General features: G+C 35.9%; 1 protein-coding gene across 3 annotated transcripts in view; it reads left to right on the top strand.

Moving 5' to 3' along the window:
• IQCM (IQ motif containing M) overlaps window positions 1-27,972 on the top strand; it is a 499,469-nt gene that overhangs the window by 253,657 nt on the left and 217,840 nt on the right. For all 3 annotated transcript variants that reach the window (XM_033215450.1, XM_033215451.1, XM_033215449.1), the window contains one exon: window positions 18,806-19,004. In XM_033215450.1, the coding sequence (XP_033071341.1) occupies window positions 18,806-19,004 (199 nt within the window). The remainder of the gene's footprint in view (window positions 1-18,805; window positions 19,005-27,972) is intronic.

The raw sequence follows: 27,972 nt of genomic DNA, 5'->3' as shown, positions 1-27,972 counted from the left end.
GGTAAGATACGTAACATCTTCAAGGTCATAGTGAAATTATTGTGCAGTCACACACACACAAATATATATATACAAATGTGTGTGTGTATATATATATATGAACTGAAGTACTTTACAAGTAATTTTATTACATTTTGACTTAGCTTCTTGTCACATTTTCCTCAGATAATTACTATATGTCATCTTTTCAGTTACCCCTCCACCTGCCATGATGTACTATTTAAAATTGCATATTCGATCCCTGCTGGAACTCCCCAACCACCAAATCCTACTTTATTTTTTACCATAGCACACATCATCTTCTAACATACTCTATTATTAACTTGCTTACTGTGATTACTATTGATCTATTCTACTGGAATATAATCTCAGTGGGGACAGGGGAAGTTTTTTGTATTTTATTCAACAGGGTATCTTCAGCATTAGACTAGCACCTTACACAAGTAGTAATATAAATATGTACATAAATATATGTTTAATTATTGAATCACCCTTTTAATCTATTTTCTCTGCTTTATAATAAATTTTCTTTATCTTCCATCTATGTATAGTTCTCATCTCAAGCTAGAAATTACAGACTGCTTCCTGGGCATCTTCGCTGGAATATCCCATAACAACTTTTAAAAATTGAAATAGTTAGGTGTTAGTTTTTCCATCCTTTTCTACTGTATTCTTTTTCTCAGTTAGAAATGATGGAGTCCCTCTCATCTCTCAAGAACACCTAATCAGCCTATATTTCCCTACCTTGTTTACAAAGATTTTATGAGAACCTGGAAAATTGCCTACCTGAAATTCAGACACATCAAAAATTATTTCCTGGTCTAGCAATATAGTAAGAAAAAGCAAAATAGTTACAAAATTAAATTAAAATAAAGAAAATGAACTTAGCATGGCATGGCTTCTTCTTTTTATGTACATTCTAGCTCTTGGCACCACTGCTTCATTTGTTAAGTCCTTATTCAACATCCAATTAATAACTGATAGACTCTGAGATTTAATTTATTGGTCTAGAGTTTACAATATTTTATTCTTTTCTTTATTAAAGTGAGGGCATTTGCCATTCTCCAGAATTCTCAAATCAGTTTTATTTTCCTGTTTCTCAAAGATAGCAGATCAGCAGATGGCTATGGAAAATTATTCACCTGAGCCCAGAAAATTTAACTAATTAAAAGAAGTCTCAATTTTCTTTATGAGATCTTTTGTGGCTTGTGTTTCAATTCTCTCCTATCAGTATCTGTTCTTTCATTTTTAGTCTGATGGTTATTCTTTTTGAGCATAGCAGAATCGAAATGGCCTGAAATACTGCATTTCAGATAAACTCTCAGGTGATATTGATCGGCTGGTGCTCAGACCACACTTTGAGTACTAAACTAGAGAATGTACCTAACTGTGTCCAGTACTTACTTTCCTGGTTCTGTCAATTCCTAGGATGACTTAGTTGCTTTCTGCTATGATTAGTTAGTTAATAGAGCTATAGTTAATTACCTTGATGATATCTCAGTGTCATGATCTTGGGATAGGATGAAATCTTCAAAAGCAGCTACTAGAGACTGCAACTCCTGAAAATGCTACCATCTCCAAACTCCCCCATATACTTCCAAATCAAGTGTTATTTAGCTGCACCTTAAGTCTTCTAGGCCTGTTTTCTTTAGGATTGCTTCTCAGTGATATGAGGCAAAAATAAAGATAACCAAATTTAAGGCAAGCAGTTGCCTCTTATGCAAAGGTCCTGCTCAAGAGAGCTGCCCAAGAGATGCTGAAGCAGCAGCAGGGTCAGGCAGTGAACTGCTGGTAGCCCAGGCCTCTGAATGTGTCCAGAGTGTAACACTGGCACCAGTCACAAGGAATCAGAATGTCAGCATCACTAGTTTCCCAATCTAGCCCAACTGGATGGAAAAAAACACTGCTCTGATAGGCAGAACAAAGAGAACACAAAATAACCAGTTACTGATGGCTGGGCTCTCTGGTAAACTGAGAGCATATTGGCTTCAGCTACAGGCTGAATCGGGGCCTTCTGCTTTCTCCCCTGGAATAGAAATGGCCTCATCACTAGAAAAGTCAAGAGTGTACTTCCTCACTTGTAAGCATGGGACACACATAATTCCCCTAGTTTCTGCTGAAGGATGTAGCAGAGAGTAAGGAAACTGACTATAGGAAATCAGCAGCTGGGAAAGAGGACAACTGGGCCTGGTTCAAGAGGAAGGTATAGGTGTGACTTCTGTATGTAATAAGAAGAAAATTGTCCAAGGAGGAGCAAGCAGAATAGAGAAACAGAACACACATAAGTTCTTTTCTTTAAAACATAGTAATCCTACCTAATAGTGCAATAAGAATGAATTAAGTCTCTGGCAGGGAAAATTATATTTGCAATTGCTTTTTCATGGAGGAACACATTAAGAGGGTGAATAGAGAGGCAAAAGCATGGGGAAGGGGGCCAAAGGATCCTATCTCTCTCTAATCCAGATTACTCTCAGACTGTCCACAGTTCTACTGCTCTAATACTCTTTGCCTATGATTGCCTGACCATCATTCTGTGTGTTCCTGCTTGAGGGTATCCCCAATCTTTTGGAAATGGTAGTCCCTGATATATACATGGTTGGGAATAAAACATTGAGTATAATATTAGAAATTGTTTTTAGAATCACCTTAATTGTGGACATTTATTTATTTTCTGGAGCCCTGTAATCTAAAGTCCCTATTCTAGGGATAAAGTATCTTATCTTTCACCCTTTTTTGAGCAGAGGTGAGAGAGATGGATGGGAGTAGGTAAAGTCAGCTCTTCTCCATGACTGACTAGAGTTTGAGTTGGGAGCAGAAGTATCCCAAGAAGAATAAATAACTGTGTTGGGATGAAGGGCAGAACAATTTACTATGTTCCCTTTTTCATAGATAAAAACTGACAACTCTGGTCACTGTGCCACTGAAAAATCAGCCCTCATCACACCTTTGGCATAAACACCCTAGTTATTTCAGTTGACTTCAATGGTAATATTTTTCAGTATCCTACCAGTAAAACATGTAGGTACAATAAAATGGAGTTTCTGACATGTTTAAGTTAAAGAGAGTTCCCTAAAATGCATTATATATTAACTTGATTAAAAAAGTCAGAATCTAGAAGTCTTAGCCAGAGCAATCAGGCAAGAGAAGATAAAGATATAAAAGGTATCCAAATAACAAGAGAGGTCCAACTATCTCTTCTCATAGACAAAATGATTCTATACCTAGAAAACCCCATAGCCTCTGCCTAAAGGTTCCGTGATCTGATAAACTTCAGCAAAGTTTCAGGATACAAAATCAATGAACAAACATCACTAGTATTTCTATTCACCAATGTCCAAGCTGACAGCCTAATTCAGGAACACAATTCCATTCACAATAGCCACCGAAGGAATGAAATACCTACAGATACACCTAACCAGGGAGGTGAAAGATCTCTACAATGAGAATTACACAACACTGCTAAAAGAAATCAAAGATAACTCAAACAAATGGAAAAGCATGCTCATTTATAGGAAGAATCAGTATTGTTAAAATGGCCATATTGCCCAAAGCAATTTACACATTTAATGCTAGTCCTATCAACTACCAATATCATTTTTCACAGAATTAGAAAAAACTCTTTTAAAATTCACATGGAACCAAGAAAAGTGCCCAAATAGCCAAAGCAATCCTAAGCAAAATGAACAAAACTGGAGGAATCACACTACCTGACTTCAAACTACACTATAAGGCTACAGTAACCAAACAGCACGATACTGGTACAAAAACAGACATACAGACCAAGGAGTAGGTTAGAAAACTCAGAAATAAAGCCGCACACCTACAACCATCTGATCTTTGACAAACCCAGCAATAACAAGCGATGGGGAAAGTTTTCCCTGTTCAATAAATGGTGCTGGGATAATTGGCTAGCTATATGCAGGAGATTAAAACTGGACCCTTCCTTTCATTATATACAAAAATCAACTCAAGATGGATTAAAGACTTAAATGTAAAACCTAAAAGTATAAAAAATTCTAGAAGAAAACCTAGGAAATACCATTTTGGACATCAGCCCTGGCAAAGATTTCATGACTAGGACTCCAAAAGCAATTGCTGCAAAAACAAAAATTGGCAAATCAATCATAATTAAACTAAAGAGCTTCTGCACACAAAAGAAATTATAAACAGAGTAAACAGACAACCCACAGAATGGGAGAAAATGTTTGCAAACTATGCATCTGACAAAGGTCTTATATCCAGAATCTATAAGGAACTTAAATCAACAAGTAAAAAACAAACAACCCCATTAAAAAGTGGGCAAAGGACAGGAACATTTTCCCCAAAATAAGACATATATGTGGCCAATGAGCATAGAAAAAATGCTTAACACCACTAATCATTGGAGAAATGCAAACCAAACCTTCAATGAGATACCATCTCACACCAGTAAGAATGGGTACTATTAAAAAGTCAAAAGATAAAAGATACTGGTGAGGTTGTGGAGAAAAGGGAGCACTTATACACTGCTGGTGGGAATGTAAATTGGTTCAGCCACTATGGAAAGCAGTTTGGAGATTTCTCAGAGAACTTAAAACAAACTATTATTCAACCTAGCAATCATTACTGGGTATGTACCCAAAGGAATATAAATTGTTCTATCATGAAGACACATGAACGTGTATGTTCATGGCAATGCGATTCACCATAGTAAAGACATGGAATCGGGGCTGGGCGCGGTGGCTCAAGCCTGTAATCCCAGCACTTTGGGAGGCCGAGACGGGCGGATCACGAGGTCAGGAGATCGAGACCATCCTGGCTAATACGGTGAAACCCTGTCTCTACTTAAAAATACAAAAAAAAAAAAAAAAAAAAAAAAAAAAAAAAAAAAACTAGCCGGGCGACGAGGCGGGCGCCTGTAATCCCAGCTACTCAGGAGGCTGAGGCAGGAGAATGGCGTAAACCCGGGAGGCGGAGCTTGCAGTGAGCTGAGATCCGGCCACTGCACTCCAGCCTGGGTGGCAGAGCAAGACTGCGTCTCAAAAAAAAATAAAAAATAAAAAATAAAGACATGGAATCAAATGTCCGTCAGTGGTGGACTAGATAAAGAAAATGTGGTACATGTACACCACAGAATACTATGCAGTCATAAAAAAGGACAAAATCCTATTCTTTGCAGGAACGTGAATGCAGCTGGAGGCCATTATCCTAAGTGAATTAATCCAGGAATGAAAAACCAAATACCACTTGGGTGATAGGTGCACTAAAATCTCAAACCTCACCACTATACAATTCATCCATGTAACCAAAAACACTTGTACCCTTAAAGCTACTGAAATAATAATAAAAAAGTAAAAAAGCAAATCAAGCTCAATATTGAGTACAACATGGACACAAGGAAGGGAACAATAGACTCAAGGGCCTACTTCAGGGTGGAGGGTGGGAGGAGGGTGAGGATCAAAAAACTACTTTTTGGGTACTGTGCTTATTACTTGGGTGACGAAATAATCTGTATTCCAAAACTCCATAACACAAAATACCATATACCCATATAAAAAACCTGCACATGTACACCCTGAACCTGAAAAGTTGGAAAGAGAAAATCAGACTTGATTAAATTTGAATAAAAACAGTATTCCTGGTTTTGCTTTTCCATTACGTGAAATGATAATTTCAACTTAATTTATAATAAGTAGCGCTCCTATAGAAAGTTTATCTATGCCAGGTAGAAAGAAATGATTGTGGTTTTTGAACTGAATTTGGAATTTTAAAAGTCTCTATTTTGTTTTGAGGAAAATCTGTTGGAAAATTGAAACCAAGCTGCAGCAGTAGCAGTAATAACAATAAAACCCTTCTTTCCTTAGACATGATATCATGCACCTGGAAAACGTCTTCTGCCTCCTGCACCCATGCCTGATTCTCTTCTCCCATATTGAGTGCCTTAAGCATTTTACTACCTGAAATGTTCTAACTAGGGATCTATATAGGTGGTAAAAGGTATCCTACCCAGAAATTCAAATTTTCTTAGAGATTTTAAATGGGATATCAATCTCCATCCTTTGATATGATCTAGTTAAACAGATTGCTGTGGACCTAGAAACAGTCAAAAATAGGAGGGCACTTGTTTTGGGGGGGGTTGACATGGAGTAGCATTTTGAGGAATGATTAGGGTACAAAAAGAGAACAGAAGGCACCCAAGAATTACATCTCCTTTAGGTATTTAAACTATTTTTAATATTTGCCTGAATTAAAGTGACATTATCTTCCACTTCAGGAGGAGTGCATCTTATTTTAGAAAGTCCTAGGAATGCTGCTCTGATTTTTGAAGTGAACAGGTTTTACTAGCTTGAAGTACTGAACCCTTGGGAATATTTGGAAATGGAATAGTAAAATAATAATGAGACAAAAGATGAATTTCACGAGCATGTATTACATCCCTCCCCTTAAAAATCTATATCACCCATGTTGAATTTAATGCATTGTTTTCAAACTTAACAGAAATCATTTAGGGGTTTAAAGTAGGCCACAAACTTGTTCCACTCATTACCCAAGTTACTTTCAAATCCCACATTCAAAGCACAAGAGTATCACATGTTTCTACTTCAAGGCTGCACATACAGGAAACGAAAGCCCTCGACACAGCTTGGTAGCAGAAGATCCAAATCAGAGTAAATTGTGTAAATTATAACTAAATTGCAAAGCATTTGGACAAAACAGGCATGCTAGTCTAATCAGGAAAGTGGTGATATTTACTTTTCGATAATGCAGGTTGGAAGAGGAATTGGGGGAGGGAGGCATCACAGATCTCTTTTCATATATTTCCGAACTTGGCAACCTGATCTGGTTTTGTCACAAATTTTCAGCTTGAAAAGTATTTGGCTTTTACAACAGCCAAAATAAGTATCCTTAATCACTTTCAACCTATGAACAGATGGGCAAACAGTGCTTTTATAAATGGAGCATACAAAATACTTCAATATCAGCCAAAACTAATTAGTAGCAATATCTGAACCAAACTCTAACACTGATTTAGTGTTTAATATATATTATTTTATAAGCATTAGCAGTTGAAAGGAAATTCCCTGTTCAAATGTTTGCCAAGCTCAGGGTATAGTGTTCGGACATGATTAACTTACTAATTAACTTATTGTATCTTTTCTCACATGTAATCTTGCATCGCTTCTCTCTCTGAACTATTTGATTTGATGCTTTGAGCATAGATTCGTCAAACTTCAAATGAAAAAGTAAAAGGCAGCCAGTCAGCCCTGTTCTTTCTCTCATTCTTAGAGTGACATTAGTAGGAGTTGGCATGAAAACAAGTGAAGTGGTCTCTTCTATGATTAAAACTTGTTTTGTATCTTGCCTTTAATGACTCACATTTTTATTTTCATGAGAAATTTTTTAAGAGTTATATGGAGACTCTTTAGTGGCTAAAAATGTCTATAAAATGACAATTTGCTGCATATCAAAATTCTATTAGGACATGGTAAAGAAAGATAAATTTAAAAATTACATTTGGAGGGTAAGCAAAGAATAATTACTATGATTCTCTAACTCAGAGGAGGTCACTTAGTCTCCATGTATCTGACAGTCACAATACATTTCCCATATCTCATCTACAACTCATTCTTATACAAAGAATGAACATAAAGTCCATGGCATAAAATTGAACATTTCTGTAATAGTCTCTCTGTATTTGTGATATGACTGCATCTTTCAATACTCCTGAAACAAACAAATGAATGAAAACCTCAAGCCAGTTACCCAAGGCATCCTAACTATTGAGGATTGGCTACTGTCAATACCAGTCTTTCTGTTGTCATGACATAATTTTGTCCTCCTTTGATTTCATCACACACACAATCAAGAGGGCTTGGAATTATGGCTGTACTACTTATAACTTCATCTCATCTATAAAGTCAGAATAATATTTATCCAACAAAACTATTTTTTTATTTTGATTTTTTTTTTTTGAGCCAGGGTCTCACTAGGTTGCCTAGGTTAGTTTCTCACTTCTGGACTCAAGCAGTTCTCCTGTCTAAGCCACCTGACTTGCTGAGATTACAGGTGCATGTCACTGCCTCCATCCCTAACAATACTGTTTTGAAGACTGAAGGAGAAAGTATGTCTGAAATAAATACTTAATAAAAGATTGTTACTACCACTACTGCTGATATTAATGGATTTAATTATTATACTTTAACTTTACACCGTGAATGCTAGCCTATTTCAGGAAATATGAAAAAATTAGAAAACAAGAAACAAATTATCATTTTTCTTTACAATCTAATTCTTTTTATAACCCAGCATCTAATCAGGAATTTGCATCAGTTTTACTGAAGAAGTCAATGAAACAATCTTTGAAGGAAGGTCCTGAATAGGAGTTCCTTGGAAATAATGGTCATGATTCCTATCCATTCTTGATTTAGAAATACTGAGTTAATATAACCACTAATAATATTTGGCATGGTTTTATAGTCTTTTATATGTATCTTTTTAAAAGTTACAATTATGTAATGCATGTAATTTAATATCCTTATTCTTTTAATGTCAATTTTTGAAATGACAAGCATTTACTCAAATTATTATGTAATCTTCATAAACAACACCTTTATGACCTCATAACAGTCTATGGATTGGCTCTAACACAATTTACTTGGATATTTGTTTCTAATTTTTTTCCTACTATAAATGAAACTGTGGATGGATATCTTCATGCATATAGCTTTTTTCATACTTAGGGGAAATTTCCAAAAAGGAAATTACGAAGTTGTATGCTCTTGATTCATATTGCCAAGTCAATCTATTTTCCAAGTAGATTACACAATTGAGAATAATGTTGGAAATGCATCTTGAACCAAACTTTCTCTGGAATTCTTTAGGTTTGCAGGGTTTTCCTCTTAAATTTGGAAGTGAAAATGGTGCTTTATTTCTATTTTAACTTAAAATAATTATTGAAACATTTTTCTGTATGTATGTTTCTAATCATTTTTTGCCAGGTGTGTATTTTTAATTAATCACAACAAAAAATTTATTTGAGAACATGATGAAACCGTCAAGGCACTTTGGTTGTGTGGTTCTCACAAAAATATGCTCAGAAATTATTGTTCCAAAGTTAAGAAATATAATGCAGATGAAATATGGGATGTTCATTTTGGAAGGGAGATTTTATGTATATACATATATATATCTTTTAATAGAGATATAAGATTTGAAATTAAGTGAAAGACACTTTAATGAAGACAGGTTTGGTTGCCGGAAACTAAAAGAAAAATGAGCCAGGCATAGTGATGCATACCTGTAGTCCCAGCTACTTGGGAGATGGAGGCAGGAAAATCACTTGAGCTCAGGAGTTAGAGGCTGCAGTGAGCTGTGATTGCACCACTGCACTCCAGCCTTGGTGACAGAGCAAGACTCTCTTTCTAAAATAAAATAAAAATAAAAATGTGTTAATAAAAGGAAAATAAAAGAAAAAGGTCAGCAATAGATAAATTGTTATATCAAGAAAGTAAGTATAAATCTGAAATAATGTGAAGGGAGCCAGTCCCTTTTGCTTGTCTGCATACTATTAGTATTCTTGGAATGTATTAGGTGGTCAAAAACTAAATGACCGACTAATGTTTATCTTTCCCATCCAGGGTCATGTATCAGTGAGAGCTAAAAGTCATTCTTTGGTTATAGATTCAGTAATAACTTATATAAAAAAGCTGGGGGAGGGGAGGCTTGAGATTCTAATTATTTTGGAGATTAGTGCTAGACAGAATTACCTGTGTTTGTTTATCACAGGGTAGCAGGTGCTTATTCCCCTTGATTATAAGATATTATATACTACTAATTCATGATGGAGGAAGCTAAGTTGTTCGTTTGCTTTCTCATCCCTATCTTGTGATCAAGATGCATTCATAAAGCATGGTTGTGACTGTATAAGTTTGTTCAGCAACTTTTTCTTTGGTTTACTCTTTGTTTATTTTTATTTACAGACAAAATTGTATGTATTGTGTACAAAATGATGTTTTGAAGTATATATACATTGTAGAATGACTAAATCGAGCTAATTAATATATGCATTACTTTACATAGTTATCATTTTTATGGTGAAAACACTTTAGGTCCACACTCTTAACATTTTTCAAGAATACAATATATTGTTAACTATAGTCACTATGTTGTACAATAGATCTCTTGGACTTATTCTTCCTATGTAAATACCATTTTATATCCTTTGGCCAACATCTCCCCAACATCTGCTCCCAAATACTCCAGCTTTTTTTGCCGCCATTTTACTCTCTACTTCTATGAGATCAACATTTTAGATTCTAAAAATGAGTGAGGTCATGTGGTATTTGCTTTTCTGTACCTAGCTTATTTCACTTAGCACAGTGTCCTCCACGTTCATCCATGTTGTCACAAATGACAGAATTTCCTTCTTTGTATGGCTGCATAGAATTCCATTGTGTATATATACTGCATCTTCTTTTTTCATTCATATGTTAACAAACACTTGCGTTGATTTCATATCTTGGCTATTGTGAATAATGGTGCAGTGAACACGGTGGTACAGATGTCTCTGACAAACTGATTTCATTTCCTTTGGATGTCTACCCAGGAGTGGGATAGCTGGATTAAATGGTATTCTTTTTTTTTTGCCATTTTTTTTATTATTATACTTTGTGTTCTAGAGTACATGTACACAATGTGCAGGTTTGTTACATATGTATACATGTGCCATGTTGGTGTGCTGCACCCGTTAACTCATCATTTACATTAGGTATATCTCCTAATGCTATCACTCCCCCCTCCCCCCACCCTACAACAGGCCCCGGTGTGTGATGTTCCCCTTGCTGTGTCCAAGTGATCTCATTGTTCAATTCCCACCTATGAGTGAGAACATGAGGTGTTTGGTTTTCTGTTCTTGCGATAGTTTGCTGAAAATGATGGTATCCAGATGCATCCATGTCCCTGCAAAGGACATGAACTCATCCTTTTTTATGGCTGCGTAATATTCCATGGTAAATATGTGCCACATTTTCTTAATCCAGTCTGTCACTGATGGACATTTGGGTTGGTTCCAAGTCTTTGCTATTGTGAATAGTGCCACAATAAACATACGTGTGCATGTGTCTTTATAGCAGCATGATTTATAATTCTTTGGGTATATACCCAGTAATGGCATGGCTGGGTCAAATGGTATTTCTAGTTCTAGATCCATGAGGAATCGCCACACTGTTTTCCACAATGGTTGAACTAGTTTACAGTCCCACCAACAGTGTAAAAGTGTTCCTATTTCTCCACATCCTCTCCAGCACCTGTTGTTTCCTGACTTCTTAATGATTGCCATTCTAACTGGTGTGAGATGGTATCTCATTGTGGTTTTGATTTGCATTTCTCTGATGGCTAGTGATGATGAGCATTTTTTCATGTGTCTGTTGGCTGCATAAATGTCTTCTTTTGAGAAGTGTCTGTTCATATCCTTTGCCCACTTTTTGAAGGGGTTGTTTGTTTTTTCTTGTAAATTTGTTTGAGTTCTTTGTAGGTTCTGGATATTAGCCCTTTGTCAGATGAGTAGATTGCAAATTCTGTTTTTAATATTTTGAGGAAATTCTGTGCTGTTTTCCATAAGGTTGTGCTAATTTACATTCCCACCAACAGTGTGCAGGGGTTCCCTTTTCTCTGTGTCCTCTCCAATACTTGCTGTCTTTTCTCTTTCTGATAATAAATTCTAAGATGTATAAAGTGAAAACTCATTGTGATTTTAATTTGTACTTCCCTGATGATTAGTGATGTTGAGCATTTTTTCATATACGTTTTGGCAATTTATATGTCTTCTTTAGAGAAATCTCTATTTGAATGCTCTACCCATATTCTAGCACTTTTTATTCAATATCATTAACTTGGTGTTTTAATGAGTCAGTTTCATTAATAAATGTGGAATAAGGAGTGGATTAAAACATGGATGCTTATATTGTATCATTAGCAAAACTAGAATCATGTGATACTAACATATTAGTAACTTCTGTCTAGAAGACTGATAAATCCCCTGGTGTCATATTCTTTCATAATGATTTTATGTAGCAGGATTTTTATTGTCCTTGTCAGTTTTTTCATTGAGGTTAGGAATTAGGAATCATCCAATTTTCTTCTTCCAGGTTTTACCTACATTGCATATAATGGTAAAAACACCCCTTTCTCTTTTTAATATCCTCAAATTTCCCAATATATGTTTTCCCGTAACATTCCATTAGTTGGCAATCCCTAAGCAATATAGAAAAGAGCGAGCTGGTTTTTTAGGAGGACCTAGGGGATATCATTTTCACGCAAGGATTAAATCCACGTTCCTTAATAGGAGCCACCATACCTAGTTTACTGACTTACCTTTAAATGTTATACATTAAAATAAAAAATGGATTACAAACTTGATTTTTCAATTACATTTTGATAGAAAAAAGTATCAATTCTTATTAAAACTTTGTAAATAAATACTTCTATAATGAACTCAGTCAAGACATTTTGTATATATTTAACTATTGTTCTATATTGTTTTAAAGATAAAATAAAATGTATTCTTAATTTCTATAAACTTATTCACAATGATTTATTAATTTATTATATATATGAACATTTTCATTAGGACTTTTTTCCCCTCAAGTTCTGATGGATTAGTTGAAACCATTTATATACCATTTAAAGGATATTTCATTCCAGTTTGTACTGGTAAAGGCAAACAAATTCAAGTTTATAAATTGATTCAAAAAAAGCTTTCTCATATTTTATTAGAAAATAAATATGAAATATAATCAGTGTATTCAATTCTAGATAATTAATTCTTAATTTGTTGATCTGGGTTTAAGCAGATTACCATATGAAGTTTTCTGTTTCTGGATGAAAAAGTCCTGAAATCCTGAATCAGTTCTTTTGCTTAGTCTAACAGGTTCATGGTTGTGATGTCAGTTTAAGTTGAGAAACCTGTGCCCATAAGTCTTTTTCTGCTACTATAAATTGTTAAGAAAATGCATTGTTCATAAGGCTACCATTCTTTTGATGTTTCTTTCAGAAGATGAAATTTATAACCTGTAACTTGTAGCAGGGCTTTGGGCAGAAACTACCTGCTGATGGTATGATTGATTTGTATAATATATGTTTAGCAAAAATGTGCTGTAATAATCAACAATCTCAGAGTGGAGAGGAATGGAGTCCTCTACTAAGGAGATACATATGTTTTTTCCATATGGATTTAGTCATTGATCACCTTGAAATAAGAACATATTGACAATGAGGACATTGACAAGCCTCAAGGTTTTAAAAATTTCATCTCGAATGTTACAACTTGGCAGATAATTTACCTCTGAAACAAAGTCTTTGAAAATATCAATTTGGCAGTTATTGTGTTAGTCTTTGACTATAGACCTAAGTATGTGCATCAGTTATCTATCACCACAAAGGCATCACAAAACTTAGTGGCTTAAAACAACAGCGATTTATTTTTTCTCATGCAACAATAATGATGATCTGGTCCAGACCTGGGCTTACGCCCGTGGGTACAATTTCTCTCTTCCCCATGTGGCTTCTCATCCTTTAGAGACTTGCTGGCTCATTGTCATGTTGATGTAGGGTTCTGAAAGAATGAAACTATGTAAAGCACATACTTAGAACTGGCACATTATCACTTCCATTGAATTCTATTGGCCAGACCGATTCACAAGACCAGCTCATAGTCCTAGAGTAGGTGAATAGACTCCACCTCTTGATGAGTAGGGCTGCAAAATCACGTTGCAAAGTTATGGATTTAAGTAGGCTTTAATTGACCATCAGTATACCACACTGTGCTTCTAATATGTTTATGTTAATGTAAAAATATATATGTATATGTATATTTTGAGATAGAGTCCCAATCTGTCACCCAGACTGGAGTGCAGTGGTACAATCATGGTTTACTGCAACCTCGACTTCCTGGGTTTGGGCAATTCTCCCACCTCAGCCTCCCATGGTAGCATGTGCCACCATGCTTGGATAATTTTTCATAGTTGCTTTTGTAGAGACAGAGTTTCACCTTATGACTCAGGCTGGTCTTGAACTCCTGGATTCAAATGATCCACCTGTCGCAGCCTCCCTAAGTGGTGGGATAACAGGCATGGAGCCACTGCGCCCGGCTTTATTAATATTTTATTTGTTATATATTCAACTTAGGCCAAATTTTTCCTTGATTAGTCACCTGTTTTTATATTTTGAAATTTGATAAACAGGACAGTCCTCAATATAGTATTGAATTAGATAAAAATAAGGACCATTGTAACAAGGTTGAGGATCATGGCTCTGGTCAAGAAAAAGACATGACCCTGAAGTGGCAGTAGCCGATACCAAGCTTTATTTGGTCAGCACATGGATAGGTTTGCATGAGAAGTCTCTCCCAGTAAAGGCCTTCCAGAGACTGTGACATGGAGCCCCTACCCAGAAGGAGTAGCGGTCTCCTGTGGGAGAGGGAAATCAGAGAGGGGACTTTTATGTCTAGATGATGACACTCAACCATAGGATGGAGAATCTCTGGGTCATTGAGCTTCAAAGAGCAGCAGTGGCATGAGGTCTTTTATAGCCCCCGGATTTGCCTTATTAATGTCTAACAGATATTGGAAGCGATTTCATGATGTAGGCAAAGCAAGTAGGCACTAAATGGCTAAAAATATGCTTATTTGGGCCATGTTTAAAACAACTGAATGTCTAAGAATTTTGAATTTGGAGCTGGCAAACTTTTGAGCCAATGGTCCTAATATGCAGAAGTAAACATAAGGGCCAATATATAGGAGCCATCTTTGGTTTTAAAAAAATAAAATTGTTATAACATTTGTATAACAACCATGCAAGACGTACTTTGTCATGTGTTGCAGCCCTCCTTTTATAAGTGAAGAAGAACATCTTTGGTATGATCCTGAAGCCATTTGGGGTACCCAAAAGTTAGGTTAAAAAGACATTATTATTACTATTATTATTTTCTTTTAATTTGCAACTTGAGGCCAGTTACTGTGGCTCATGCCTGTAATCCCAACATTTTGAAAGTTGGAGGCAGGGGATCATTTGAGGACAGGAGTTTAAGACCCACCTGGCCAGCATAGCAAAATCCCATCTCTACTAAAAATACAAAAACTTAGCAGTATGTGGTGGCACACTCCTGTAATGCCAGCTACTCAGGAGGCTGAGGCATGAGAATTGCTTGAACCCGGGAGGTGGAGGTTGTGGTGAGACAAGATTGCACTGTTGCACTCCGGCCTGGGTGACAGAGCGAGACTCTGTCTCAAAAAGAGGATAATAATAATAAAATAAAATTTGGAACTTTCATGTGGGGAAAAAATTTTCAGATGAAGTAAAATATGAACAGAAGTCATAGGTGCCTTTTGAGTAAAAAAGAAATAACAGAGACACAAGTAACTAAGTAACTTTAAATGTTAGGAATACCAAACTTTGCAAAAAAGTCACAAAGAAGAGAAAAAAGATTCACAAGCATGATAAAAGGAATACTTAAGTGGTAAAAGGAACTTTTTGATATTTGGGCAAAATATATTGAAGGCACAGAATGGTCTTCCCTCTGTTAAGAGCAGACTGTGTAATCAAAAATCAGTTTGTCAGTATAACAAAAGTGATATCATATTCTAATTTTACTTTTAAAATATACCACCTATGTAATGTTTTATAGTTAAGGATTCACAAGCATTTCTCTGTTTTATGATTAAGCTCATCAAAATTTACCATTGTCAAAATTTAGTGTATTAGCTTTTCAGACTCATGATTTGTAAATACAATTTGTTTTCCATCAAGACGTCTATAAATTGTTCACTTCTATAAATTGTTCTTGTCTTTTCTTTAACATTCCAGTTATCTAGAGATATAGTATTGATCAACGTTCATCTGTTTCAGACCTAAGATAAAATCCATTTCTTTTTCAATTGTTATGAGAACCAGACAAATCACATTCATCATTTTGTAAACGTGCTTGCATTTCTTCATATTTTTACATAATATAGTTCTGATCACTCATATGAACTACAACTTTTACCTGAAATAACCTTCAGTTCTCTTTTGGCCTCTGTTGTCTGTCTCTGTCTCTCTTTCTTTGTCTCTTTTATCTCTCTGTCTCTCTCATACACATGTACACACACACACTTTTCAGTAGAGGATTAAAAACTCTGTGCCTTTCAAGGCAACTTAGGAGACCAGAAGACTCTAATGACCTAGAGCTGTCATTTCAATAGTACACATTACACATCACCTTACCATCACACATATTCCTTTGTTATTTGCATCTTGTTAGAAGATGACCCTTCCCTCACTTTTTGGTTTGGGTGTTTAACTATTTCTGTAACAGTCCTCTTATTTCCTCTGAGAGAAATGAGAAAAAGATGTCAACTCAGAATTTCTTCGATTTCATAGTAGATCTTGATGATATGGACAAGCAAGAAGTAATCATTACCATTTCACCTGCATTCCACTTGATCTCATACATCAATGCCCATTCCTAAAATGTATTATATTAACCAAGCAAAAATCCTCTTAGAAGGCAGAGCTGTCTCTTTTCTAAGCTATTCAAAATCAGTCTTAATTTAAACAAACAAATACAAAACTTTGTTTCCTATTCTTCAGCTCTTCTGGCAGCTTTGTTTAATAAGATATCTATCCCGCAGTGTACAAAATGATATATATTTGGCTCAGTAATGCATAAACATTTTCAAGGGAGTGAAAAAGAGAGAATGAGAGAATGAATCAGCCAGTGATACAAAAGAGCTCCAGTTACATGAATGTTGTACAAGGCTAATTTATTTCCTTTTGCAAGGAGGAAAATGACTTTTTTTTTCATTTACACACATAGACACAAAGAGAACTAGCAGCCTCAGTTATACATAGTTAGATATAGGTCAAAAATAAATATACAGCACAATTTTCTGTGCTTCAACAAATCTCACTGGTTCATTGCAGCTACTTGGGAGTAGGCAGTTCAGGAAGTCAAAAAGATCTACAACAAATTCTTTTTATGAAAATTTCTTAATCTGGGGCTGATCTCCATTCTAGTGGGTGCAAAATTTTCTCTTGAATGATATTCAAACTAATGTTCAAAAATGGTGTTATGCTAGTGTTCAAATGACATACAATATAGAGAATATCAGGAGGTAGTACAAGCTTCAAGAAAAACTACAGAAAGACAAATACAGAAAGACAGAACTGGGTTTTCCTGCCATCTACCAATGAACAGAGACTTCGTGGCTGGGTCAAATAATGAAAATCATACTCCACATTTCAGTTACAGAGAGAATAAAAATAATAGCCATGTACAAAACAGAACAAGACTTAAAAATCAACTTAACATAAAAATTAAATAAAACAGACTAAGAAAATAATGCTAAAACAGAGTGAACGTGAGTCAGAGATTCACTCTGAGAATCAAGAAACTTGAGTCTGGGATTCAGATATGTAGGTACAGATCATTTTTGGGGCAAGACTCAGCCCTGGTGAATGAATTGAGCTGGGCATCTCAGTCAGTGGAACTCCATTTGTGAGAGGGCAGAAATAAAAACATTAAGAAGAAGAAAGCATTTTTATATGCTAAAAGTTGCAAGGGAACTAGACTTTGGACTTTGGAAGACTTCAAAAAACTGGCTATCATATATAAAACATAACAGGTGTATACATATAAAGAAAAAGCTGACACAAGGTTACCAAGATTACAGATAATCTGTTAATGGTAGTAAATCTTCAGTTTTCTCAAATGTTATTAATCGCTGCTAGAGTCACTGTATTAGGGTTCTCTAGAGGGACAGAACAAATGGAATATATATATATATTCCATATATATATGAATTTTTATATATATAAAATTCATATATACATATAAAATTTATATATATATTCATATATATATATGAATTTTTTAAGTATTAACTCACATGACCATAAGGAGGTCCCACAATAGGCCGTCTGCAGGCTGAGGAACAAGGAGAGCCAGTTGGAGTTCCAAGACTGAAGGACTTGGAGTCTGATGTTTCAGGAGGCATCTAGTATGGAAGAAAAATGTAGGCTGGGAAACTAGGCCAGTCTCTCTTTTCACATTTTTCTGCCTGCTTATATTCTAGCTGCATTGGCAGCTGATTAGGTTGTGCCCACCCAGATTAAGGGTGGGTCTGCCTTTCCCAGCCCACTGACTTAAATGCTAATCTCCTTTGGCAACACCCTCACAGACACACTCAGGATCAATACTTTGTTTCTTCAATCCGGTCAAGTTGACACTCATTATTAACCACCAAGTCACCCATAGCAGTATTGCAGACTGGTCATTGTTTGCAGTATCACCCTTCCCGTCTGCTGATCCTATAGGCCGTGATCCTACCACCATAGTACAGAGCCTCTCAATTCAAAGTATTTGAATCCAAGTTATTTTTCTGATGATGTTTGGTTAACAGAATATCAGTGTCAAATAATCAAATAATTTTGAAGTACTCTGTAGTTTAAAATAGCTTCTGGGACAAGAAAATTATTTGAACTAATCTGCCCTGTCATATGAAAGCATTCTCTTTTGAATACTTGTAGATAGACTGAAAAATTCACTTTCTTTTGGATTTCTTTTATTCAGAAGGTTAATTTTATCCATGTAATATTGATCTTGGCATATTCAACCCTCTTTGGAGGACCTTATTGACATGTTTGAATTCTATGTACATGTATTGAATTCTATGTACAAGTTATAATATATTTCCTATTTCAATGTATTCATCATTGAAAGAATTTAAAACCGTTTGTGGAAGTGTTAATTTTCCATATTATCTATAATAAGAAATTGTTTTATTTTTAGGATAAAAGGTACTCCAAATAAAACTGATAAACTTGACAATAAAGTTAAAAGAATTGGACCACACATAGAAATCTTCCAAGTATTCCGAGAAAGAAAAAAGTTCATGATTACCCCAAAATTGATTAGAATGGTCACCATCATGCAGGCATATGTCAGGGGATGGCTTGAACGCAAAAGATTGCAAAGAGTAATGACCAAGGTAAGCTATACATCAGATATTATAATGTGTTTAAAATTTCTCATTAGATTCTATTAAGTAGAATTTTTCAATATGCCTCTAATATTTCTAAGTAAAATTCTGTGTACATACTTTTTTTTTTTTTTTTTTTTGAGAGGGAGTTTCGCTCTTGTCGCCCAGACTGGAGTGCAATGGCGTGATCTTGGCTCACTGCAACCTCTGCCTCCTGGGTTCAAGCGATTCTCCTGCCTCAGTCTCCTGAGTAGCTGGGATTACAGGTGCCTGCCACCACATCCAACTAATTTTTGGTGTACATACTTTAAGAAAATGTAATGAATAATCTGCTATGACGACAGTTTTAGACTGTGCAAAGATGGAGACTCCAAACAAAAGGCCTCATTTATCCTTAACTCAGCAATTCTGGGACCACCTATTATTAAACAAGGATATTTTGAAATAACTTTGCACTAAAGTTGTTTCTTCTTTGCTATCTGCTTATTTTCTGTTTAGAGCAACTTTCCTTCACTTCCCACACTCCTGGGTACTCTTGCAGTGCATAAATGTCCAATTTCAAAGAATTACACACACATGCAAATATCTACCTGGTCAACTTTCATAGATTGCAATTTTGATTTTTAAAATAAATAATGCAGACCCATTTTGGCTGGGCAAATGCAGAAGAACCTAAGTGGGTCCATCTTGGAAAACCTTTGAGAGAACCCAAAATGTCCTAATCTTGAGGGCTAAAGTTTTACTGCTAATAAGGAATTTGGGAAATTAACTATAAATAAAATATATTAGTAGTGCCCACTCCAATTCCTTGATCTTCTGGGAAAAACCTCTGGAATAGATTTGCAGTGGGCATCCTGAACACATTTCTCTGACAATGTGGTGATACTGTTAGAGTTAATCCATCTGCCTATCTTTGGGTATACATGTTTACATGTACTAACATGTGTAAATTAATATGTATGTGAATCACATATGTAGTTCTGATGATTAAACATCATAATACATGTAAAACTCTGGCAAAAGGTAAACACTCCATATACTTAATCCCATAATTTTGTAAGGTAGCTGCTATATCTGTTTTATTGCTGAAGAAACTGAAGCAAATAATTTGCCCAAAGTCAAACAGCTGGTAAGTGAAAGAGCTAGAATTCAAACCCATGTCTGTCTAAGACATTGAAAGATCCGTGGTTAAATTAGACTTAAATTTCTCCAAAATGGGAAATGAACTGATTTTCTTACTCCACAAAGCTCTTTCTTTCCTATAACTATCTATATTGATAAACTGTTCTGCCACTCATTGCTCAAGCCATAAACCTGGATGTCTCTTAGATTCTTTCAACTTTTTCACTCCCATATTCAATTGGTTCCACTTTCATGATGTTTGTTGAACTGCTCTTCTTTGTACTTCTTGCCAGAACTTCCTTTAATCTACCCTTACATGGAGAATTGCAATAGTTTCCTAATTGATCTCTATGCCTACAAACCTACTTCCATCAAATCTATTTGCCATGTGCCACATATGAAAAATTCCACTATTATTACCTTATTTCATTTCTTATAATCTTTTTGAGGGCCTATATCACTTACAGGATATAGTAGGAACTATAACATAGTACACATGACCTCCCTGTTTTGGCTCTTGCGTTTTGTCAAGCTTCATCACATCATACCCCCTGACATATTCTCTGTGTTTTAGCAAACTGCAAATCTTGATTGTTTCTTGTCATCTTATATTTTCATGCTGTTCTCTCCGCTGCCTTCCTTATCTTCTGATAAACTCCAATTCATCTTTCAAGAGCTTCCTAAAGTATATTCACTTAGACACTCTCTCTTGTCCATCAAGCAGAACCGATCTCTCCATTTTTCTGGTCATTATTGTGTCCAGTTCTTTGCATTGTTATCATCTGTTTACATGTTTGACATGGACAATATGGTTTATATGACTTATTTGGAAGCACATACTCTTTATTTTTCTATTCACAGCACCACAGACTACCTTGACACATAATATATACTCTATCATTTTAACTGTATGCATGTATGGTCTAATATTTTTTCTTGTTTATCTCTCTGTTTGTATACATATATTTTTTAGTGTGGCTAGATAGATTGCAAACTCCATGAAGACAGGTATCTGTCTGTCTTGTTTGTTTCTGTATTCAAATACCTAGAATGGTGTTTCATATGTAGTAGGCACTCAACAAATACCTATTGAGTGGATGAATTAATATAATTGTAGAAGTTTATCATGGCAGTCTAAGGAGATCTCACACACACACATACACACACATCCTTAAAGTTCTGCCTACACACATTTGATACATGCTATATAATTTAATTATAGCATTTCCTAATATCAGAAAGAATTATAGAATCATTCATAACCTCTGGGACAAAAATGAATCTAAAAAATTGAGAGAGGAAGAATGGGCCAAAGATGAGGGTGAAAAGAAGTGATTTAATTGATAAGGAAAATGCTGAATTTCTATACGGAGATAGGATTTGAGATAAAAAGAATGGGAAGTACTTTTAAAGGATCAGAGCCAAAATAAAGTAGATTTTTTACTTTTATTTGGTTATAAAATTTGTTATGATTTTCTTTTTTATTCCATCATTGGCATGGTGCTTTGTCTGTTGGATGATTGCTTTGCTGATGTGGTTACAGTTGTTTTGCCTAGTGTCAAAATCCTAGTGTGACAGCCTGTAATGCAGTTAATAGTAAGTTTCCTGGACTGTGCCTATGTGAAGGGTTGCTGTTGGGGGAATTCTTCATAACTTTCTGCTCTAGAGGGTGCACAGCAAATTACTGAATAATTGTCAGCACTGTGGCAGTCCCTCCACTGGGAGACTTCCATAGTCATATTGCTTTACTGCCACTCCAGAGTTTGTTGCTGTGGACAGTGTCTGCTAGAAGTTTAAGATTACTGAAGAGACTATACGATTTCCATTCCCTATGAAAAATTTAGTTTGGAATTCTTTAGAAATAATGAAGCAGCATCAAATTGTCTTGCCAGTCATACATCAAAAGACCACAGAGATTGCTATATTTTAATATGAATATTTTTCCACAATTAAAAATGTCCTTTTTCATTAAAAATGTTTGTGCTGTTTGTTTGCATGTGTTTTGGTATAGGTAATAATGATATTACAAAATCATAAAGACACAAAACAGGGTTCATTCCTTGATGTAACGCTTCTAGGATCTTACTTAATTTCAATATTTTTCTCCAAATATTTATAATTTTAAAGTTTTAATCCTAAATTAAATATATTTGATTGCTATTGACTAAAAATGTTGAAATTCCAGGACATTGGAATGGTTGATAGCTATAATAATAAAAAGTGTTTGAAATTGGCTTTTAATAAATATTTGTTGAATCAGTAAATTTGGAACAGCCCTGGAGAATCTGAGTTTCAATATTACCTTAACAATGTCTTATACATAACTCAATGGTCTTCAGTATTTTGGAGGTTATAGAATTCTTTGAAAATTTGATAAAGTAGGAATTTCCTATCATTGTCTCAAAAGAACAAAACAGAAATAATAACAAAATCTGAACCTATTCGTGAACCCTATAGGACAGGGCACCTTGTATAGCAACAGTCCCCAACCTTTTTGGCACCAGGGACCAGTTTCGTGGAAGACAAGTTTTTCCATGGACGAGAGCAGGGGCAGGGATGTTTTCAGGATGAAACTGTTTTGCTTCAGATCATCAGGCATTAGATTCTCATTAAGAGCACACAACCTGGATCCCTTGCATGTGCAGTTCACAATAGGGTTCTTGCTCCTATGAGCATTTAATGCTGCCGCTGACCTGATAGGAGAAGGAGCTCAGGCAGTAATGCTCGCTCACCCACCACTCACTTCCTGCTGTGCAGCCTGGTTCCCAACAGGCCACAGAGCAGTTGGTTGGGGACTCCTGTTGTATAGAACAGTTTTATTACATAACATGTGTGCTAACACTCACAAGTACCTGGAGACCTATGTTCGTTTATTCAATAACATATGTATTTTTTAATTTGATAATAGCCACTATATACTGGATCCAATTTCCTGCCTGGTGTGTGAAGAGCATACATAATCTAGTGAGTAATGCAGACAACTGAAAGAAGTCTTAGGTATCATCAGAGCATTTAGAAAGGCCATTTAACCCCAAGTGTGTTTGATGTGGCAACTGGATAAGACCAATAAACTGAGATCTGGAGGGTGAGGGGTAGCTTTATTTTGTCAGGTGTACTGGGAGGCTGAGAGGCACAGGAAAGACCATATCAATAAGCTTAGGTGAACTATTTACATTTAAGGGGCTGGGGCATAGTTGGGAGGACAATGGCAGTAAAGGAAGTTGAAGGTAGGAATCAGATTAATAACGTTCTTAGAAACCTTAATAAGGAGTTTATACTTGGTGTCTGAGAATGGATGCCTTTAAAATAGATCAGTGACACAAATATATTTGAATTTGAAAAATTACTGACTTTGGACAATGGATTGGGAGGAGAGGGTGACAAAATGGAAGGAGAACAACTAGTATGCTTTTTCAGTAATCTACTGCATGGTGGTGATGGGGAAATGGACAGTTGATAGGACTTTGGGTTTGGTTGTACTTGGAGATAAGGAAGAGGGTGGAGTCAAGAATGATTCCAAGGTTCTTGTCTTGAGCAATCTGGTGTATGGTTGAGAAATGCAGAATTTAAGGGGAGGGGCAGGCAGGAGGGAGCAGTAGAAAGGAATGAAGGTAGAGTCCAATTTTCAACACTGGGCTTAAAGCTTCTGTGGAAAATCCTTGAGATGTCTGGGAAGCAGTTGAATATATGGGTCCAAAATTCAGAAGGGAGATTGGGCCATAAAGAAAGACTTGGGATGCATCAGTAGTTCTTAAATTATTTCACTGAGGAAGAATGTAAAACCCTCTCATCTATAAAAGTACCTCATTTTGGCAATGAATCTCATCATATTTCTGAGAAAGCTCTTCCCTCAGGTGTTGCTCCTTTACTTCATTCAGGTCACTGCTCATTGTCACATTATCGAAAAGCTGTCCCATACTAACGTGTACAAAATAACTCTCTAATCACTCCCTGTGTCTTTCAAAGCACTTTATTGTTCTTCATGGCACTTACTACCACCTAACCTATATTCGTTTGTTAGATTATTGCTCCTTTCACTAAAATGTAACCCCCTGGAAACAGAAATTTTATCTTTCCTGTCTTCACAAGGTCTTGTACCTTCTTGGCCCACACTAGGAGCCTAATACATGTTTTTAATAAATTATTTTCAAGAGAGTGAAGGATGCATAACAGCATTTTGGGGCCAGGAGGATTTGAAATTTGAGGAACCTCTTCTAAATATGTTGATGCAGCTCCCTAACCAAGGATGCCCTCCTTGAAACCTGCCGCCACCCATAGATTTGAGAATCATCATTACTGATACTAACTGGAGCCATGAGAGTCAATGTCATTGTCTAGGGAGACTATATAAAGAGAGAATCCTACAAAGAAAGATTGAGAGAAACTGGTTGGCGTTCAAAGGGAAGCAGAAGATGAGTATTCCACAAACATGAAAGTAGTAACAAGAGAGATAAGAAGAAAACCAGAAGATGTTACATCAAGGAACTTGAAAGGCAGTACAAGGAAGAGGGTTAGGTCCACAGTCTCCAATGCTGCTAGACAGAATTTTCTGGCTTTAGTAACAGTAAGTTCATGCAGTGAAAACATCTGCAGTAGATAAATTGAGGCACTATGAGGTTTAGAGAAGGATAGTTTAAGATAAAAGATATTTATGTATGCTTAAATGCTCATTGGAAGAAGCCAGTAAGAGGGAAAGGTTGTCAATACAAGAAAGATGAAGCTAATCCATATTATAAGGCCTTTAAGGAGATTGGAGGGGGTAGATTTCCAAGATACTTGACAAGATTAGCATTAAGTGAGAGGAAACATATTTCTCCATTGTTGCAGGAGAAGAAGATGTGTAGATGCAGTTAAGTATTTAGACTTGCTGGTGGGAAGTTGAGGTTGCAATAAACTAGTTGTTTTTTCTTCCTTTTGTGAAGTAAAGAATTAGGCCATCTGGTGAGAGTAAGCATTTAGATGGGTTTGAATGTCTGAGGAGATTGAGGTACTACAGAAAATGGCAGAGAGATGCCTTAAAAAGCATGCATGAAATTCCAGGCCACTTTGAGAACCTCACTGAGGTTGGTGATCAAGAATTGGAGTGGTATCATTTCTTCAGGTTGTATAATTTTCTTTAGTAATTATGAAAAATGAGGCATGGAGATGTAACATAATTACCCAAAGTTGGACATCTTGCAAGTGACATAGATGAGAATGAATTTTGAGAATCAAACATAAGTCTGTCTAGCTCCAGAGCACTGTAAAACATGAGACCATTCTGGTATCAGAATTGTCCAATCATTGCAAATGGTGGAGTCTTTTCTCAGGTCAGGAAATTCCAATGTTTGGAGTTTCCTGCCGAAAGCCAAGGCTAGATAATACTCCCACCTGGCGCTAATAGAGCTAATTCAGGTGAGCTCACATCAGAAACATGAAGATAGGAAGCACGGCCTGTAGAGAGGCACCCTTTCTATGGCAATTAGGAGCTGCTATTTAACGTTTTTCAGAGTACACTGGGGGGGAAACAATATATTTTTCTTTATATTTAATGATAAAGTTGACCAAGAATATTTAACAGTTTTCTATACTGAGCAATTAGACATAGAGTGATTGAGGCATATGCTTCAGGTAATAGTAAAAATAATCTCTTTGACTCAGATCAAAATGAGTACAGCAAGCAACATGGACACAGAAGAGAGGCCTGAAAAAGTGCAAGAGGAACCAAACCTAGGAGAGACACATGTCCAGTAGCTATGCATGGATAAGGTCTTCACTAGTTTCTTAGTGGATGGGGAAGTGAATATAAGATTCACACAGTGGTATTTGTGGCTTGCATATTTGTAAGTGTGTGTTTATGCATATGAGATTGAGATGATGATTTAGAATGTTCAATTATTATTTCACTGTGTATAGGTTTAGTCATTTAAAAAAATTTCCCTTTTGTTTTTATAAGGTTTCTGAATAAAGACTTTTTTGATATTTTCATACCTAAATGCTTAGACAAGGTTAGACTTCAATAAATGTGGTCAAGATATCTTCTTATAGGTCTATAGCATTTTTTTTTCAAAGTTAAAAAGTCAAACTGGCAAAATATTTGCTGAAATATGACACAAAGCTTAAAAAAACCTAACATATAAAGATCTCTTACAAACTGATAAGAAACACACTAACGGAAATTAAGTTGTACTAAGTGTCATATGATGGTGGAATTCTCCAAAAATTGAATAAATTACTTAAGAAAAAAAAGACATGACCATATCAAGCAAAAGCAAATTGAAATAAATACTAGAAAATTTTATTAAATGTTGATAAGTATAATACATTTGTCCATTAAGATAATAGAAATTGGAACATTATAATCAGTAATTTGCAATAACTATATTGCAATATTGCTGTTGTAAGTAGAAATTTGTATTTTTTTCTGATAAATTCTACCTTGAGAAATATTTAGACTTATAGTGAAAGATTTACATACCGAAATGTAGTAGCACAATAGCTGAAGCATATTTCCATGCAAAAGGCTGGTAGGGACACTCCCTGTAATAAAAACCACATGGATGGACCATCGTAATTTTCTCTGGCTCAACTTCCTAACCATGAAACGCCCTAGGTGACCTTCCAAAAGCCTGAGATCTGAAAAGGGCTCCCTTACAAGATAGGTTGTGTTCCCCAAAAGAGGTATTACATTCAGAGGAAAAGGTACTCGAAGTTGGTGGTTGCCCAATGCCCTTCCTTTTCTCAGAGACATCATCTGTCCAAGTAGCACATTCCAAGCGGGAACTTTTCTCTTCATGTTTTAAAGATACAATCAAAACACTGCTTGATTCTTAATTATAAGCAAAAGAAATCCAGTTACAGATTTAAGCAGAAAGATGTTGAGGAGGATATTGTACACAGGTCTAGAGAACTAAGTTCAGAAACATAAAGGAATAGTAAAGGCTGGGTAGCTCCCAGTAATCCAGCCAAATCCTATACAGAAAGAGTGTGATGCAGACACCGAATCCTGGGTGTTCCTGACTTCACAAATGCTGCCCTTGAAAAATGTATATTTGTGCTACAGTTACTGTATCACACAAATAGATTTCTCACTGTTTCACTCTTAAAAGCATTATTTGTTTCCATTCAAAGTTTGGGATTGGTGGAGTTAATGATGAAGTTCATGTGTCTGCATCCTAGCAACAGAAGAGGTATGAGTCATAAGCATCTGACTTTTGGCTTCAAATTGTGGGAAGTGGGTTCTGCCTCCCACTAAGATTCATATGTAGGGAATGTGCCAAAAGTGCAACCAATTTATTATCTTTTTAAAAGACAAGCCTATTGAACAAAAGGCAAATTAAAAATACACATTGAAAAATGCTATTAAATGTTGAGAGACATTAGCAAACATCCACAATCTGCTATTAGATGGAAGGAGAAAGGAGAAGAGAAAGGTAGTAAAATGATGCTAATTTATTTTTCATTCAAGTAGACAAAAAATATTATTTTACATAAACAGAAAATAACATGACAGAAACAAGAAAAGTAATGTGTAATATGGGCCGGGCGCGGTGGCTCACGCCTGTAATCCCAGCACTTTGGGCACATCACGAGGTCAGGAGGTCGAGACCATCCTGGCTAACATGGTGAAACCCCGTCTCTACTAAAAATACAAAAAATTACCTGAGCGTGGTGGCGGGCGCCTGTAGTCCCAGCTACTGGGGAGGCTGAGGCAGGAGAATGGTGCGAACCTGGGAGGCAGAGCTTGCAGTGAGCTGAGATCCCGCCACTGCACTCCAGCCTGGGCAACAGAGTGAGACTCCGTCTCAAAACAATAAATAGATAAATACATAAATTAATTAATGTGTCATATGAAATATGCTAGGAAACAAACAAA

Source organism: Trachypithecus francoisi, unplaced genomic scaffold (genome assembly GCF_009764315.1).
Source record: "Trachypithecus francoisi isolate TF-2019V2 unplaced genomic scaffold, Tfra_2.0 Lachesis_group1, whole genome shotgun sequence".
Taxonomy (NCBI): Eukaryota; Metazoa; Chordata; class Mammalia; order Primates; family Cercopithecidae; genus Trachypithecus; species Trachypithecus francoisi.
The sequence above is the reverse complement of the archived record's forward strand: the minus strand, read 5'-3'. Positions and strand labels throughout refer to the sequence as shown.